This window comes from Rutilus rutilus (genome assembly GCF_951802725.1).
Source record: "Rutilus rutilus genome assembly, chromosome: 6".
NCBI lineage: Eukaryota > Metazoa > Chordata > Actinopteri > Cypriniformes > Leuciscidae > Rutilus > Rutilus rutilus.
Window position 1 is genome coordinate 43803771 of NC_140214.1, and position 12153 is coordinate 43815923.

General features: G+C 37.1%; 2 protein-coding genes and 1 long non-coding RNA gene across 3 annotated transcripts in view; 2 read left to right on the forward strand and 1 right to left on the reverse strand.

The window, feature by feature from the left end:
* The window catches only part of LOC311292519 (uncharacterized protein), a 679077-nt gene that overhangs the window by 40336 nt on the left and 626588 nt on the right, over positions 1 to 12153 (forward strand). The gene's annotated exons all lie outside the window — the stretch shown is intronic.
* LOC311292580 lies at positions 7875 to 8745 on the forward strand. Its single transcript, XR_014627755.1, has 3 exons — positions 7875 to 7960; positions 8322 to 8592; positions 8666 to 8745. It is a non-coding gene; the product is annotated as an uncharacterized lncRNA (long non-coding RNA).
* On the reverse strand, positions 9141 to 11957 carry LOC311292555 (G2/M phase-specific E3 ubiquitin-protein ligase-like). The gene is made up of 5 exons (XM_084412280.1): positions 11781 to 11957; positions 11015 to 11164; positions 10450 to 10566; positions 10102 to 10225; positions 9141 to 9361 (listed from the first exon to the last, which is right to left on the reverse strand). Exons 1-5 carry the CDS (start codon positions 11949 to 11951, stop codon positions 9144 to 9146), a joined length of 780 nt encoding a protein of 259 aa, XP_084268406.1. The 5' UTR covers positions 11952 to 11957; the 3' UTR covers positions 9141 to 9143.

Sequence of the window (12153 nt, forward strand, 5' to 3'; positions counted from 1 at the left end):
CTCATTTGAATTTGAATTTGAATTTGAGAGAGAGAGAGAGAGAGAGAGAGAGAGAGAGAGAGAGAGAGAGAGAGAGAGAGAGAGAGAGAGAGAGAGAGAGAGAGAGAGAGAGAGAGAGAGAGAGAGAGAGAGAGAGAGAGAGAGAGAGTGTGTGTGAGAGAGAATTAGAAATAGAGAGAGTGTGTGTGAGAGAGAATTAGAAATAGAGAGAGTGTGTGTGAGAGAGAGAGAGAGAGTGAGTGTGAGAGGGAGAGAGAGAGAGAGAGAGAGAGAGAGAGAGAGAGAGAGAGAGAGAGAGAGAGAGAGAGAGAGAGAGAGGCAGTAAGAGGAGTATAGGAGTGGCTCTTAAAAGAGCCGTTGGTTTTCTTATAAAGAGATACAGGTGGAGGTAACAGGGAAGGATGGTGGGTAAAAACAGGAGCTGTTGGACAAAGGAAAACAAAAACATAGTTAATTCTCTTGCAGCAAGGCTTCCTGGATTTGTCATATTATAGATGCAGAACTGTAACAACATAAAGAAGATAACTGTGATTCTGTTATTGCACAATGCATATTCAGCATGTAAACTGCATTCATGAACAGAAGCAGTGTGTCGTGATATATGAGGTGGTGAATGCATCATTAATATGCTAAATGTGAATACATTTTCATGACCTCTAAAATAATTGGTGATTTGTGCTCTCGATGCGCCTGTAATTAGTCGTGTGTATGGTTACCGTAGTAAAACCATTGTTCATTTTTAAAGGACTGCCACTGTTGTACCCCAATAGCTAAAACTTTTGCACATTTTCTTCTGACAGATTTATTAACAACAATTACAGAACATAACACAATCCATTTGAACTTTAACGATCAATCCAAATAAACTGAATTGCACAAACTAGCATAATTATAGTAAATGTTACATATGCGCTACTTTTCAAAAGTTTGGGGTCGGTAAGATGTTTAATGTTGAAAGAAGTCTAATCTGCTCACCAAGGCTGCATTTATTTAACCAAAAATGCAGTAAATCTTTGTAAAAACAAATAAACAAATTGTGAAATATTATTGCAATTTAAAACAGGCGATCTGTTTTCCATTTAATATGTTAAAATGTAATTTACTCCTGTGATCAAAGCTGAATTTTCAGCATCATAATTATTAGGACAGCATTTAACATTACATGAAATATATATATTTGTGTAACAATGCAAAAGCCTTTACTGTCACGTTTAATCAATTTAATGCATACTTTCTGAATAAAATAAATTTGTGCTAAATAAATAAAGTTGCTGGTTTAAAAAAAACACCTTAGGATATTTTTTATGTGTGGATAGATCCTTTAGAATAGATACAACATCAGGATCGATATTTCAGGATCGAAATCCGCGCATATAATAATAATAATAATAATAATTAATAATAATAATAATAATTCATTACATTTATATAGCGCTTTTCTCGGCACTCAAAGCACTTTACATGGAAGGGGGGAATCTCCTCAACCACCACCAATGTGCAGCATCCACCTGGATGATGCGACGGCAGCCATATTGCGCCAGAACGCCCACCACACACCAGGTTACTGGTGGAGAGGAGACAGTGATGAAGCCAATCAGTATATGGGGATGATTAGGAGGCCATGATGGACAGAGGCCAAGGGACAAATTTGGCCAGGATGCCGGGGTTACACCCCTACTCTTTCGAAAGACATCCTGGGATTTTTAATGACCACAGAGAGTCAGGACCTCGGTTTAACGTCTCTTCCGAAGGACGGTGCTCATTGACAGTATAGTGTCCCCGTCACTACACTGGGGTGTTAGGACCCACACAGACCACAGGGTGAGCGCCCCCTGCTGGCCTCACTAACACCTCTTCCAGCAGCAACCTGGTTTTCTCAGGAGGTCTCCCATCCAGGTACTAACCAGGCTCAGCCCTGCTTAGCTTCAGTGGGCAACCAGTCTTGGGCTACAGGGTGACATGGCTGCTGTATCATCATCATCATCATCATCATCATCATCAACATCAACAACATCATCATCATCATCATCAACATCATCAACATCATCATCATCATCATCATCAACATCAACATCATCATCATCATCAACATCAACAACATCATCATCATCATCAACATCAACATCATCATCATCATCAACATCAACAACATCATCATCATCATCAACATCAACATCATCAACATCATCAACATCAACAACATCATCATCATCATCATCATCAACATCAACATCATCATCATCATCAACATCAACAACATCATCATCATCATCAACATCAACAACATCATCATCATCATCATCATCATCATCAACATCAACAACATCATCATCATCATCATCAACATCATCAACATCATCAACATCAACAACATCATCATCATCATCATCATCATCAACATCATCAACATCAACAACATCATCATCATCATCATCATCAACATCAACATCATCATCATCATCAACATCAACAACATCATCATCATCATCAACATCAACAACATCATCATCAACATCATCATCATCATCATCAACATCAACAACATCATCATCATCATCATCAACATCATCAACATCATCAACATCAACAACATCATCATCATCATCATCATCAACATCATCAACATCAACAACATCATCATCATCATCAACAACATCATCATCATCAACAACATCATCATCATCAACATCATCATCATCAACATCAACAACATCATCATCAACATCATCATCATCATCATCAACATCAACAACATCATCATCATCATCAACATCATCATCATCAACATCATCATCAACATCATCAACATCAACAACATCATCATCATCATCATCATCATCATCATCATCATCATCATCAACAACATCATCATCATCATCAACATCAACATCATCATCATCATCATCATCATCATCATCATCAACAAGCAGCGGGGTTTATCAAAAGTTACTTCCCATCGACCATAACAACTTTTTATAATGTTAATATAACATAATATGCAGTCACTGCAGCTTTCTGTGATTAATAATTAGCCAATTAATATCTATTTCCATTAATGTTATTGACCACGGTAACGTTAACAGCACCATAGATTAAAAATCTCCACAGTACACACACACACACACACACACACAAATATAACGTTAGGCTACAGCAACGTTAGGATTTCTTAAATGACAGAATAATAAAAATATGTGGCTTTGACCGACCTGACGCGGGAATTTTGGAGAATGCAATATATCGCTTCTCTCTTTGGTCCGTGGGGAGTTGTTGGCATTGAGGAAATCATCGCCCCCTGCTGGTACTCAACCTTCATCATGCGTGTCATTTTCACGCCTAGAGGAGGCAAAGCGTAACACTGACACGCATCCGCTAGTGGACCAGCGTGTGTATTACACGCTTTAGCGTGATACGTGTCCCCCACTATTCTACACTTCTAACAGCACAGACGCAGCCTAACCGAGGACAATGTTAAAATGACGCTGATTGACAAATTCAACAGCAGAGACTCAAAATAAGCTCCAAACTCCACACACATTCAGTAGCTTTTCTGATGTCAAATGACTTTTTCTGATGTTAAATCACTACCAATAGTAAATTACTATTTTATTAAAATATATTTTTATGTATTTATTGAACTGTTCTGTAATTGACTGTCACACCGGTATTTATTTATTTATTTAAAAGTCATTTATAGCTTTTAAAAGTAGTTAATTACTTCATTTACTTAGGTAGGTATTTATTAAGCTCATAATATAATATAATATAATATAATATAATACAATATAAAGAGAATGTTTGCTGTAACTGATCTTCGTATATTATATAATATAATATAATACAATATAAAGAGAATGTTTGCTGTAACTGATCTTTTCTATAATATAATATAATATAAAGAGAAAGTTTGCTGTAACGGATCTCCTCTATATAATATAATATAATATAATATAATATAATATAATATAATATAATATAATATAATATAATATAATATAATATAATAAAGAGAATGTTTGCTTGTTTGCTGTAAGTGAATGTGTTGCTGTGGTAACGGACTCCCGCTCGGTGGGTGGGGGAGGGGCGGCGGCTATGAAGATATTTTTGGTGCAAAACTACTGAACACATGTGAGAGTGGAATTTGTAGCTGTAGAGCATACCCACACATGTGTATCAATAAAGTCACACACAAGTCACAGAATTTTTTTTTAGGAGTTGTAAACTTGTAGATTTTTTTTCCTCTCCTACAAACACAACACAACAGTTACACCTTCACACATTCTTCACTGCAGGTGCACAAATCCTATTCTACGAATCACACATGAAGAAACTCATACGCTCACATTTTTTGTACAGTTGCTGCAGTGAATATGGTGCAAAACGCATTCACACACCCGTATCAAAAATGTGAAGTCACGGACAAATTTTGCACACCCGCAAATTATGTGAATCCATACAATGAGAGTTGCACACTTGTAGAACATCTGGTCACAAATGCATTACTTTTCTTGGATAGTTTTCTAACATAATCGCAAGTCTATCGCAATTACTACAACTGCTTGAATCTGCTGCTACGAGTCTCAAACGCAGATTTTTCGCCTTCAAATGACAAGTTCCGCGCGCTCTCACTTTTGCACCATATACTCCGTGAAATGTGGAGCAAAAGTGATTTGTGCATCTGTGAGGCAGCGGCAGGCCCTGTTCAGAGAGCAGAGAATTTCGGCCAATCAGAAGAGCTCGTTTGAGCCGTCGGCGCGCGACCGAGAAAGCGGAAAAAAACCGTCACCATCTTCCCGCGCTGGCGATGTGAAGGACCAATAAAGGTATGCTTTTTTCTTATCTTCCCCCTGCAATCATTCACCGTTATACATTTGTTTAAGTAGTTTTAATATGTGCGCTGGTCGTCTAAGTTGGTAATCATTGTTTCTTAGTTGGGTTAGCCTTTATTGTTTCACGAAATGTAAGTTACACTAACGCTAATGCTAGCCTATCTGTACTGTTAAGTTTGCTATTCAATCGTCTCATAATTAAAGATACTCTCATATTAAACGATGTATTCCTTATATTCTCTTCTGCTTTACCTTCTAGAAAAATGACAGAACAGGGTGGGTCTTCGCAGGTCAGTATCATATCACATCAAATGTGTACAGTGTTTTTCTTTCTTTTGGTTTGGTTTGTTTTTGGTGGATGATAACACGTAACGTTATAGGAATACCATAGTAAAGTAAAGGTATTTTATTTGCCCAGTAGGCATAATTAGAAGCTGCAGTGAGTCACAGAGCAGGTTAATTAACATTCTATAAAGCCAATGCGATTTAAAGCATGTTTTAAATCCAAAATTACTGCAAATTGGTGTGTTCCATGAAATATAAAATCACTATTTACATAGTTTAATAATAGTTAGTTCACTCCCATGTGCCCTGCAGTGTCCCAAATCAGCTGACCTGCAACAGATGCTTAACCACTTAGAAACCGGCACTTCCTCACAAAACTAAGCTAGACTGAGTGCAATAATGTTTGGTCATATTTATCATTGTTTCTCTGTGCCATGACTATAACATAATTCCAGTACTTTTATTTCAGGTTCGATTTATGCAAAACTTATAAATTATTATAGTCCAGTCATGTTTGTTTTAATAATTGTTTATTGGCATAAATGTATCATTTAGGCAGCCAACATTGTTGAGATGCTAGAAGGATTGTTTTTTTAATATAGTTTTGTTCTCTCTAGGAAATGCTACTCAGTCATTTACTTGACAGGCTCTACATCCGACTATCAAGTTGCCTTGCTCGTGCCCCTCTGGATGTAGATTATTTGGAGTTTGTATGTTCACAGGAGCTTGTTGTACTCAGTGCAGTGTCAAGCCAACTTCAGATCCCTCAAGCAGTGTGTGATGCCCTTACGGAGTTACATCACCTAGTCTCTGAGCAAAATGACAAGGAAACATGTATAACAGTTTCCCTGGAGAGGGGAAATAGTGGCCGCCCCAGAGTTATAATATCCGAGGAATATGTGGCTGAGCTTCTTAGTATGGGCCTATCTGTGAAGTGCATTGCCAATTTTGTAGGGGTTTCTAGGTGGACGCTGCAGAGACGTATGAGTGATTGGGGATTATCTGTGAGGGGTCTGTACAGTGACCTAACTGATGATGAACTTGACGTTCTGGTATCAGACATTCACTCCAGCAACCCACACGCCGGGTATCGAATGATGTTGGGACTGCTGCAGGCTCGGGGACATCGAGTTCAGTGGCGGAGGGTCCGTGCATCAATGCACAGAGTTGACACTGCAGGGATTGTATCAAGAATGTCAGAGTTGCGCTGTGTGGTACGCAGGACATACTCTGTCCCAGGCCCCAGATCACTGATGCATATCGACACAAACCACAAACTTATAAGGTTGGTTGTGTTTTTCAAACAAATCTATTGCAGGGCTAGTTCTATATAAAAGTAAGGTTATGGATGTTTATACACTTTTTTCACTTTCTCTATTAAGGTACAATATGGTGATATTTGGAGGAATTGATGGCTTCTCCAGGAAGGTACTGATAATTATTTGATGCAGGCCTTTTTTTTTGCAGTATATCTTAACAGTAGCATAACAATTACTTAACCCCTTAACTTGCACCCCCTTTTTCACATAGACATGAAAAGTAGCCTATCTAAACTTAAATGGTTGAAATTCAAGCATTCTTTGGAATATAGACATATGGTTGGTCTTGTTTTTAAGAAGATATTTGGCAGATAATTGTAGAAGTGGAATAAATTATGAAAGTGAAAAATAAATAGAAAATATACAATGTAAAAACATAATTTTTATAATAAAATATATATTTTACAAAATATGTTTGACTCTAAAACTGAAAATCAAAGCCAAATATCTGAACAAATTTGAGGTTGATATCTCAAAAAATTAGCTTTCAGTGAGATTTTGTTTGGGCGCAGTACCAATTTTTTTCACTAGATGACATCCAAGCTCCATTACTGACCATATAAGGGTGCCTCCATTGCCATATATGGGTTGTGCAATCTGAACCATATATTTCCATAATTTTCATACAATTTATGAAGTAGACATCCTATTCATAAGTAGTATGGGCAGTTTGGAAATATTTGATTTGAACTTAACCTCTAATAAACGCATAACGTATGTGCGTTATAGCTCACCGCATCACAAATGGAGAATATATATCTTTTTTTTTCTTTACATTTAAAACATTTTCAGACATGTTTTTCTCCAAAATTTTTATAAATGTTATCTTTTAAACTCTTCACATGAAAACAAACTGAAGTTTTTCACCAATCTTTCATGATTTCAAAATAAAGGTTTGAACATGCCCTATGAGTATGAAAATATTCTTGTTGCAAATTGATAAATTACTGCTCTGTAATTTGTTTTGAAAATCAGACTAGAGATTGTAAGCTTTCAAATGATATCTATATATATATATATATATATATATATATATATATATATATATATATAACTTTAGGGTTTTTTAAGATATTGTTTTAAATATGTAATGGCAGTGCCACTTAATGGGTTAAAGAGTATATATAACTTAATCAAACTTAGAAAATTAAAAGGTTTGATTTTGTGTATGATGAGTTGTTCTGTATTATTCCTGTAGATAATGTATCTTGGTGTTGCCAATAGCAACAAGGCCTCCACTACCTTGCCTTCTTCAGTGAAGCTGTTGAGAGATGTGGCTTACCACAAAGGTCAATCTTGTAGTTAAATTTATATATTTTACTCTTAACTATACCACTCTGATTGTCCTTCGTTTAAATGGCCTCTTACATTAGCTGAAAGTTGCTGTCTTAAATTCTGGCACATTTACTTCTCAAGGGTTCGTGGTGACCATGGTGTAGAAAATGTTGATGTGGCCCGCCTCATGTTCTCCATCCAGGGATCCGGGAGAAACAGCTTCATTGCAGGGAAAAGTGTACATAATCAGAGGTAACCATGAATATATGTTTATATGTATATATAAATGGGTAAAATGTTTACATGCACTTTATTTTTTAATACTGTGTTATCTGGATGATCCACAACTTTTTATGTTTTGTTAAACCTTGCTATTACCAAACCAAGGCTAGGTTTAGAATCCTCTTTCACCTCAATTGCCTAACATGAGTACAGTATTTACTTTGCCCTTACTGATAAAAAAAAGGACTATTATATTGCATTAACTATAGTTTTTGATTTGTTGTAATAGTCCTTTTCTTATTTGCATGCTACAATTATTATTCAGTTGGAATAACTTGTTTCTGGACAGGAATATTTTAAATGCTGAAATAAATGTATGTGCTTTTAACAGAATTGAACGTCTCTGGCGAGATGTGTTCACAGCGGTCACATGCCACTTCTACAATGTGCTGCACCAGCTGGAAGGGGATGGTCTACTTGACCTGTCCAGTAGTGTTCATCTATTCTGCTGCCATTATGTTTTTATTCACCGCTTGCAAGCCCAGCTTGATGGATTCAGAGATGGCTGGGACAATCACCCCCTTTCAACTGAGAGAAATCACACTCCTAATCAACTGTGGCACATGGGTCTACAGCACAACTCTGAAGAGTACAATGATGAGGTACATGTTTGTTAATTACACTCAGTACAGCATGCATTTGTGGCAGATGAAGTAATGACAACTTATGTTACAGGATTTGCACATCCCTTTGGTTGACTGGGAAAGTAGTGGTCTTATACCCTGTGATCCCAACTGTGGTGTCCATGTCCCTGAGAGTGACTGCCCTTTGAGACCTGATGACCTAGCTGGACTTCGTGCTGCTGTGGACCCAATGGGACCCTCGACACGCATGGGAGTAGATCAATATTTAGCTGCGCTGGAGTATATGCACAGCATTGGCTATGTGTAGGGTCATCTGTATGAACTTTAATTCCCTATGAAAATCAAATAGACACAACTTCATGTTTTTTTTTTTATCAAGTTCATTGTAAATACATTTGTACAACTGTACACAACTCTAAACCATTTCAATAAAAGCCAACATTTCAACACCTTGGAACATAGAAAAACTGATCAATGCTTAACAATGGTTAGATTCTTCAATCATAAAGCTACAATTTAATGGAAAACAATGAAATGAGGTAACTTGTGAATTCAGAACAATCCACTCTCTACAATAATCCAAACCCACTGTCATTTGTGGCAATGCAGTTCTCTAAATGAACACTAAATTCGCTGTAACTCTTGTAGTAACCTGGCAAGCGAAGCATGCGGTAGCATGTGGATGAAGTGGGATATTCCGCTCTAACCACCTCCACTTTCATGTTAGCCATGGGCATCTCCCATCCAACCCAAAACTTGACAAGCTGTTTCAGCTGCTCTTGGGACACTGAAAATAAAAAGAGCCAAAGCACAAGAAAACTCTAGTCTCTAACCCTACATGTTGCAGTAAAAAAAATATTTGACTAATTTGCAAGCATGTTAAAGGTGCATTGCGCAACATTTCATGTTAAAAATACCCGTTTTTCTAACCCATACATGCTTAAACAATTGCCTGATGGGCTGATGAGCCCTTCTCTGATCACTGCGATTGCCTCTATAATCCTGTACAGTAAAATAAATAAGAGGGATTCGGGTCGGAATCTGAGACTGGGCGTGACGTCATGCGCGTTCAGTTGCAGTGTTGTAGTTTCGCTTGTCGCCAGAGGGGGCATAGTGTACATGTTTTTCCTATGATGTCTGACATGTTTGTATAACTGAGTAAATACACTTTGTTGATGTGACTTCACAAGTAGGACAAAACAAGTGCTCAGCATGGCAGAGGGGCAGATCTTATAATTATTTTATTTCTTCATGCGTTGTACACAAACAGGCAATGCACCTTCTCAATAGGTGTCTATAAACCACCGCCAATAAGAAATATTCAAAATCAAAATGCAGAGAATTTTTTTAATGAACATAATGAACTTAAGTTTCTCCATAAGGTACCTTTACAAAATCCTAATATTAAAGGAAATTGTGTGTGTGTGTGGGATGAGTGGGGTGGGTGGGGGTAGTTGTTTAACACTAAAAGTGGAAAGCACTAGAAGGGACATTACATAGGAAAAAGAATATCAGTATGCAATTAACCTGTTTTCATAAACTGACGCAAGTACCCCATAATTCTGCATTTTATGTCAATTGAGTACCCACTGTCATCTCCATCATCCTCCAACCCTCCTTCCTCAGGCCATTTGATGTGGTCTAGAATAACCTAAGAACACAAGATGATTATGACAACTATACACATTCTATCATCACTTGCAGGTTTCATTCTTTTGTGGCTTAGTATGTGTTGTGTCCCATTTATTTGCATTTCTAACTGCTCCAATAACAACAAAACATATTCCTTGATACTAAGATACATACCACAGTTACAAAAATTGTCAGATGGCACTTTTTCCGATTAAAATTACTGTTGGACAAAAAGTGGAATACCTCAGCACTGCATTCAGCCATTGACTGCTGTGGAAAAACCGATGACACTGTGTCAGGTCGAGATTCCCTCAATCCCTGCTTGAACTGCTTCAGCTGGCGTGCGTTTCGTCCAAGAACCTCAAAATATCAGAAGGATAAAATAGTATTTTTCCTGCCAAGAATTTTTTTTCCCTTTTACTATGCTTAACTATGTTATTTTGTTTCAAAGTATTCTGCACTGTCTAAAATGATTTAATCTGTCACATACAGATTAAATAATTACAGTCTGTTGTTGCTATCTTAAGTATGGAGCTTGGAGAGAGTGTTTCATAAATTTACTCATAAATTACTGCACTGGAGATGCTGGTAAAGGGTTAGAGACACCATTAAGCCCTTTTCAGTTGCATTCAAACTATGAGAAAAAGTCCAATTACCACTAAGTCTGGAAAAGTAAGGAATGTACATTCAAAAAAAGAACAAAGCATGTCTGAAATATGAAAATGTTCAGTTAGATGGGACAAATACTTTACACACCCAAATGACCCAATTCTTCATATATTCTTTAATGCTGGAACTTTGGACTTACCGCATGTTGAAGCAGATTGTGAAGAAGCCAAGTCCTGTTGGTTTCTGTTAATACAGGGAGATCCAATGCCAGTGCCAACTCATTTACAGCTGCCCTCTGATCCTCAGTGAGTCCACAGCATTGGTTCTTGGATGCTTCATCTTCAAAAAGCTTTCAAATCAATATGAGACCCGTCACAATTACATATCAATTGTATATATCACTTAATACAGAGCAGTCTAAATTATTTTTACAATGATAGCTTTGTTTTGGCTTATATTATGGAATGCAACATATTTGACGTTCTTAGTAGAAGAGACTGGTCAAGCTTTAATTTTAAGGTACATTCATATCTGGTGAACTGTGTTCGAATTATGAACCTTTTAAAACATTTACCCACTTAACAGTGTCCCAGAGTAAGTGATCAATCATCTGATGCCTGATGTTTGGCTAGTTGTGTTTAATATTAGTTTATATGAAAAGGTCTAGGTTTGATTCCGTATGTGGTGCTTACATTTGGAATTTGTTGCAGTTGTAACCAAGTCCAGGGTTCCTACAAATTCATACAAAAATCCGTACTTTTCCGGACTCAAATTTGCAAACCACTCTGAACATTTTTCAGACCATATTTAACATAAACACTTCTAATTTAATCATTACTTTCAGCATTATATCTGGTATTTAGTACAGTCATCTGTAAATATTTTTACTTTTTTTTAATTGCTTTTCTGAAACCTAAAAATACTGGAGTACAGATATGGATTGCATTGCACTTCTTGGAACATACCAGTCTGATGGTCTCCTTGATGTCTAGATCTGCCACATCTTCAAGTGTGATGGTGGCTGTCTGGGGTGTTCCACCTAACAGCACATGAAGAACTGCAGAGCTAAGACCTGTCAGACGAGGTCCACCATGCAGAAAAGAATGGCCAATCATTCTCCCTGCCATGATAAACATTTCATTCTGCGCCAAAACTTGTGAGGTGGAAGGGATTAGATGTGGAAATAATCTCTGCAAAACTTAACATTAAAACATAAACACACATGAACACTCTATAACAAACAAAATTACACTTACACTTACACTCACACTCAGATCATTACACAAAAGATATTTGCAAACATGTCATTGTGCATGTGGCACACCTGATTGCAGTCTG

What these genes read in the sequence shown, in the direction of transcription:
- LOC311292555 (XM_084412280.1), bottom strand. Translation starts at nt 11,951, where the DNA reads ATGTTTATCATGGCAGGGAGAATGATTGGCCATTCTTTTCTGCATGGT. An exon ending in TGGCTGAATGCAGTGCTGAG is followed by an intron (nt 10,226 to 10,449) that starts GTATTCCACTTT and finishes TTGTGTTCTTAG; the next exon opens with GTTATTCTAGACCACATCAA. An exon ending in GCGTCAGTTTATGAAAACAG is followed by an intron (nt 9,362 to 10,101) that starts GTTAATTGCATA and finishes TTTTATTTTCAG; the next exon opens with TGTCCCAAGAGCAGCTGAAA.